The following is a 6,711-nucleotide window of genomic DNA, read 5'->3' on the forward strand; positions in this document are numbered from 1 at the left end:
AAGAGTGAGAGAAAGTTGTGGTGGAAGAGTACAGCAGGGTTCGCCACCCACTTCCTGCTGGAGCCTCGTGGGGCTTTGGGTGTTTTCGCTCAATAAACACTCACAACGCCCGGTCTGGGAATCGAAACCGCGAGTCCGCTGCCCTAACCACTGGGCCATTGCGCCTCCACTACGTCTACGTCTAATAACTGACGAACACTCACACACGTCTCCCAACAGAAAATGAAATCTCAAGGGAAGAAGCAAGAAACACAGTTACTACGCATGCGCACATTGTAGAAAGTAAATACAAAAATATGCAGACAACTCTCATTACATCCCGTTTCCTTATCACCTCGTGTTTACTATGGCAACGGTCCACAACCCTTTTTTGCACTACGGACCCGTTCCATGCTATACAATTTCTTCCACGGGTCGGGGGGATCGTTTGCATAACAAAACACATCTCTCTCTACATATGTGTGTTTGTACCCCCACCATCACCTAGCGGTTCAGCAAAAGTGACTGATAGAGTAAGTACTAGGCTTACAAAGAATAAGCCCTGGGGTCGATTTGCTCGACTAAAGGCGGTGCTCCAACATGGCCGCAATCAAATGACTGAAAGATGCAAAAGAGAGAGAGTAAGTTATAAGGCGGGTGAGCTGGCATAATGGTTAGCACGTCGGGCAAAATACTTAGCGGCATTTCTTTTCAGCTTTGCATTCTGAGTTCAAATCCCGCCGAAGTCAACTTCGTCTTTCATACTTCCGGGGTCGATAAAATTAGTATCACTTGAGCCCTGGGGTCGATGTAATCGACTAAGAACCCTTAAAATTCCAGACTTTGTGCCTTAAATAAAAGAAACAATTGTTTAGTATTAATAATTTCGGACGTGCTGCTTGGTATTACTGTCTGGTGACCTGACGAGGGAGAATAAGGGAGTAAGAGAGAGCGAGAGAGAAGGAAGGAAGGGGTGTGAATGACCGAACGAAAGAATGAATGGGTAGACGGACGAATGAATAAAAATTAATCCGTCACCTTGGCGACGGTCAACAGGTGGCGCTGCTCTGCCAAAACACGATTTCTGGTTTTGTTTTGGAACGAAAGAATGGAAGTCATGCTTTGGTCGTTGAAGCAGGAGCATTGCTGTTAAGGTAGACGGACAAACGGCGGTTGTTGACCACCGTCCGGTCTGAAACCTGATGGCGGTAGCGACAGCAACGGCTGTAGTCGTAGTCTTGCTGGAATAAGCCTAAATCAACCAAAAAAACCGGGAATATATACATTTTATATACATTAACCAAAGGACTTTTCGGACTTTTTTGCTGTCGGCTTTCGTTGTCTTTGTTATTTCTAGTTCGCTAGACAACCCCCTTATTTCATACTCCTTTATCTCTCTCTTTGCCCTTAAACCCTTCTCTATATTATCTTTCTCTGTTTCTCGCTGTCTAATTTATTCTTTTTTTTGCCCCCTTTTTCTTCTTCTTTGTCACTCCTTTTAGAACCATTTTCTCACGTCACTTTCTGTAACACCTTATTTTCTCACCCCCCCTCTCTCTCTCTCTCTCTCTCTCTCTCTCTCTCTCATTTGCAAACTGTTGTTATATGTTATTAGCTGTAATCACTCTTTCTTTTCACGTTTCCCTTCTCCATCGACAACAATAATAACAACAATACTAAGACCACTGCCACTAACAACCTCGTCAAAAACACCATCAGAAACACCACCATCTCTGCCTGTCTCTCTCTTACCTCCCCTTCTCTCTCTCTCTCCTGTATTCTTTCACCCTCTCTGTCTCTTTGCTTACTCACTCTACCTACATTAGCACCCTCCCCTTCTCATTTACAATTTACAAACTGTTGTTAACTGTAGTAACACTTTTCTTTTTCTTCTTTGGTTCCCCCCCTCTCTCTCTCTCCTGCTCCCCTTCTCTATAGCACCATCTTCTTTATCCCCTCTCTATCTGTAATTGTAATATCTCCCCCTCTTTCTCTCTCTGTATCTCACTTACCGTATCCTCTCTCTCACTTTTCTCCCCCCCCCCTCTCAGTTATTTCCTCCCTTTCCTCTTATCCACAGCGTCCTCTTATTTCTTTTCCGCTCTCTGTAATCTCTCTCTCTCTCCTTTTCTTTTTCTTTCCCCACCCTCTATCTCTCTATCTTTCTCTCCCGTGTTCACTACATCTTCTTCTCTCTCTCTCTCTCTCTCTCTCTCTCTCTCCTGTACGCTTGTTCACTACATCTCTCTTCCCCACCGTCTCTTTCTCTCTCTCTCTCTCTCTCTGTCCCGTGTCCATTCTCTCTGCCAGTTCCATATCGGTCAGTTGTCAATCCATGTTCCAAGTCCACAATCGCCTGAAACGGACTTGACCGACCATTTCCCTAGACTTTTTTGCACTCTGGCTCTATGAAAGCAACCAACTCCGCGGACGACATCCTCATCACCACCACCACCACCACCATAAGCACCAACAACACCACCAGCAGCACCACCACCACCGCCATCACAAGCAACAACATAACTAAGACCACCACCACCGCCGACAGCAATATCAAGAGCTATAACAACAAACACCTCTACTACATCCACCACCAGGGATACCCCAATCTCCAACACCACCGTCAAGAAAATCACCATCTCCAACCACCGTAACCACCACCAAAAACACCATTAACAATAGCAACAACATCATCATATCATCATCATCAGCAGCAGCACTATGTCTGATAGTATACCTCCTACGGATGACAGCTCTCACTCTCAGGTACGTTCCATTTATTGTTTACCTGTTGATTGAAGACAGGTAAAGGTGCCAGTGATAAAAACATTGCACCTTCACTTGTTGGTCTTAACTTTTCCACCAGTCATGAAGTTTGCTCATAGACATGCTCTCTCCTACATCACAGACTGTCACTCGCAGACATTCATTCATTCATCATCACTCATATATACACAGTCAGCAAATATTTTAAAGAATCCTTTAATAATAATAATAAAAGTGAAATTCTGTTTGGGCCCAGTGGTTAGGGCAGCGGACTCGCGATTCGAGGATCGCGGTTTCGATTCCCAGACCGGGCGTTGTGTGTGTTTATTGAGCGAAAACACCTAAAGATCCACAAGGCTCCGACATGGGGTGGTGGTGACCCCTGTTGTACTCTTTTGTCCCAACTTTCTCTCACTCTTTCTTCCTGTTTCTTGAGTAAAGCTGCAATGGACTGGCGTCCCGTCCAGCTGGGGGAAACATATACGCCATAGAAACTGGGAAACCGGGCCCATGAGCCTGGCTAGGCTTTAGAAGGGTGCATAAATAAAATAATTATATATATATATTCTTTTACTCTTTTATTTGTTTCAGTCATTTGACTGTGAACCGCTAAGTTACTGGGACGTAAACAAACCAATATTGGTTGTCAAGCGATAGTGCTGAATGAACACAAACACACACACACACATACGATGGGCTTCTTTCAATTTCTGTCTACCAAATCCACTCACAAGGCTCTGGTCGGCCCAAGACTAGTAGAAGACACTTGCCCAAGGTGCCATGCACACATAAAAAGCTTGCTCCCTAGCCACATGGTTCTATGTTCAGTCCCACTGCATGGCACCTTGGGCAAATGTCTTCTACTATAGCCTTGGGCTTTGTCCATCAGTTTGATACTCCTCTAGTCAGCCTGGGACTATACCTGAAGAGACTTGCCCAAGGTACCATGCAGTTGTATCATATATACACACCCAGGTACAGTTACTTTGAGTAGTAGCATCTATGCTGTCAACAAGGTTAATTAAAGCGTGTGTGTCCTTCTGGCATTATAATAGTTGTAAATGAGAAATGAGTGCTACTTTCACAAAAGCGATGTTGTCCATTTCCAGTCTTTTATGAAAAACATGACTGACGAGGGGCAGGGGGTATTACCTTGCCCAGAAACAGGTGGGGGTTGGTGACAGGAAGGGTATCTCACTATAGAAAATCTGTCTCAACAGATTCTGTCTGACCCATGCAAGGATGGAAAATTGGACATTAATTCTTTAGTATTTAAACTGTCCAAATCCAGCCCAAATATCTAACCTATTCTGTGTTCAACTTGGCCAAATCCAACCTCTCACACCGACCCTACAATGTCATTTTAAAAATAAATAATTGCATCATTGAAGTCTCAAAGCTATGGAGATAATACCTGATTAATTCAAGATATTGTGGATAAATTAGATTTACATTTGAAAGAATATACTGAACATCAAAGGGTTAAATATTAATGAGAAAAAACAGCTATGAGCTATGAATCTATCCAGAAGTTAGGTGTTCTTTCTTGGACAAAGAATAATTGATATATTAATTAGTTAATTAAACAACTGTGTTGTCAGCACATGCATTATTATGTAATTTAGCCATATCTGAGTTTGTATATATATATATATATATATAGTATAAGTACCTACAAGCTATGAATCTTTTCTTGAACAGAAGACGGGTATTTTTTCTTCTTTGTTTTTGGATGAAGAATGCTTGATTTATTAATTACCTAATTAAGGAACTGTGTTGTCAGTACACATGCTATTATGTCGTTTAACTATGTTTGGTGCCAGTATTGGCTTTTGTGGTTTTAAGAAAGCCAATCAACCAAACAAACTAGACACAAGCTGAGGCATCTAATGTTTTGTTGGCTTGACATGATGTCTGGGAGAGAGGGAGTAGAGGAGGAGAGAAATGATGGCAGTAACAATGAATGGTGATTTTTATTGCACTTTTGTGTTTTACAGCCTGAACAACATGGAAGTCTTGGTGAAGTTCACGAGAAAGTTGCTTCAGCTGGCCATGATGTTGATAATCCTGACCAGCAATGCCTTTTCTATCTCTGGACACTCTACAAACAATCAGAGGTAACTGTTCGGTTTTGTATGTCTGTGTATCTCTTTACATGTGTGTGTGTGCGCGCGCGTGTTTTGTGTGTGTGTATTTGTTTGTGTTTTATTTGTGTGTTTGTGTGTGTGTAGTTTTTCTGTGTTTTGTGTGTGTGTGTGTGTGTGTTTGTATTTTGTGTATGCATGTTTATGTGTGTCAGCATTCTGTGCATGTGTGTGTGTGTTTTGTACATGAATGTGTTTGTTTTATGTATGTGTGTGTTTTCTGCTTGTGTGTGTGTGTGTATATGTGTGTATTTTAGGGCAACCTATCGATGACATCATTTGGAGCAGTGGACAAATACTTTGCAGTACTTGTTCCAGCTCTTTCTTAGTGCTGCGAGTTCTAATCCTAAAGCGGTTAACATTGTTTTTACCTTTGTGGGAGTGGATTAAATGCATTACCATCGTGAGGAAGCAAACTTCTCTGAGCTGTGCCACTACTTTCTTTGCACTGAAATCTTCACAGCGCTGGCACTATGGACAAATGGTTAGAATGTTGCAGGAAGGAATTGCAGGACAAATTTCTTCAAGCTGAGTCCACTGGCAGTAGACACAGGGGTTGGATAATATCCATAGTCTCAGATGGCCATACTAGGGAACCCATCCGAAAACTATAGAAGGGTCATGTAGTCTGAGTGGAGGCATGTGGCTTAGTGGTTAGGGTGTTGGACTCATGATTGTAAGATTGTGGTTTCAGTTCCGGGGCCGGACGGCACATTGTATTCTTGACCAAGCCGCTTCATTTCACTTTGCTGCAGGCCACTCAGCTGACAAAAATGAGTTGTCCTGCAATGGACCAACATCCTGTCCAGGTGGGGAATTTATAAACCATGAAAACAGGGAAACCGGCCCTTATGAGTCCCCGTGACTTGAGAAGAAAACTTTTTTTTATGTAGTCTGAAATTCTTCACTTTCACTATGTCTGAAATAGAAGCAGGGATGGTCACGCTTGGACTGGACTCTTTTATCTTTTACTTCTTTCAGTCATTAGACTGCAGCCATGCTGGGGCACTCCCTTGAATTTCTAGTTGAATGGATTGACCCCAGTTCTTATTTTTCAAAACCTGATACTTATTCTATCGACACCCTTTTGCTGAACCACTAAGTTATGGGACACAAACACTTGCCGTCAAACGGTGGATGGTGGTGGTGGGTGACAAACACAAAGACACACTCGTATCATCATCATCATCATCATCATTTAATGTCCGTTGTCCATGCTGGCATGGGTTGGACGGTTTGACTGGGCTGGCACACTGGAAGGCTGCACCTTGGCATGGTTTCCTAGGGCTAGATGCCCTTCCTAATGCCAACGACTGTGAGAGTGCAATGGGTGCTTATGATGGGCTTCTTTCAGTTTCCATCTAGCAAATCCACTCCCAAGGCTGTAGTAGAAGACACTTGTCCAAAGTGCCATACAGTGGGACTGAACCCGGAACCATGTTGCTGGGAAGCAAGCTTCTTACTACACAGCTATGCCAGCTTTCAATCATTGATCTCTTCAATCAGGGTTTGGCCTGGAACAGAACAATAGCAACAAGAATAACAAGAAGCTTTTAGTTAACTTCTGTCCAGTTTTTTTTTTTTCATTTTTGTTCTCTGTTGGTGCCAATGTAATGTGCAATCCTCAATAAGAACCTGTTAACAACCTCCAGTTCTACATGGAACAACACCCACACTCCAATTCCAACACCGTTATATGTCTAGCACCACACACACACACACACACACACACACACACACGCACACACAGATACATGCATATATATATATATATATATATATATATATATTCATTCTTTGGGCTTCTCATTCTATCTGTCTC

The 6,711-nt window shown here is 42.7% G+C and overlaps 1 protein-coding gene across 1 annotated transcript in view; it reads left to right on the plus strand.

The window, feature by feature from the left end:
• Positions 1 to 1,036: 1,036 nt before the first annotated feature.
• LOC128250895 (uncharacterized) overlaps positions 1,037 to 6,711 on the plus strand; it is a 9,441-nt gene continuing 3,766 nt past the window's right edge. The window contains exons 1-2 of the mRNA XM_052976924.1: positions 1,037 to 2,745; positions 4,743 to 4,862. Coding sequence (XP_052832884.1) covers positions 2,701 to 2,745; positions 4,743 to 4,862 — 165 coding nt within the window. The 5' untranslated portion in view covers positions 1,037 to 2,700. The remainder of the gene's footprint in view (positions 2,746 to 4,742; positions 4,863 to 6,711) is intronic.

The sequence above is a fragment of the Octopus bimaculoides genome, chromosome 26 (assembly GCF_001194135.2).
Source record: "Octopus bimaculoides isolate UCB-OBI-ISO-001 chromosome 26, ASM119413v2, whole genome shotgun sequence".
NCBI classification, from domain to species: Eukaryota; Metazoa; Mollusca; class Cephalopoda; order Octopoda; family Octopodidae; genus Octopus; species Octopus bimaculoides.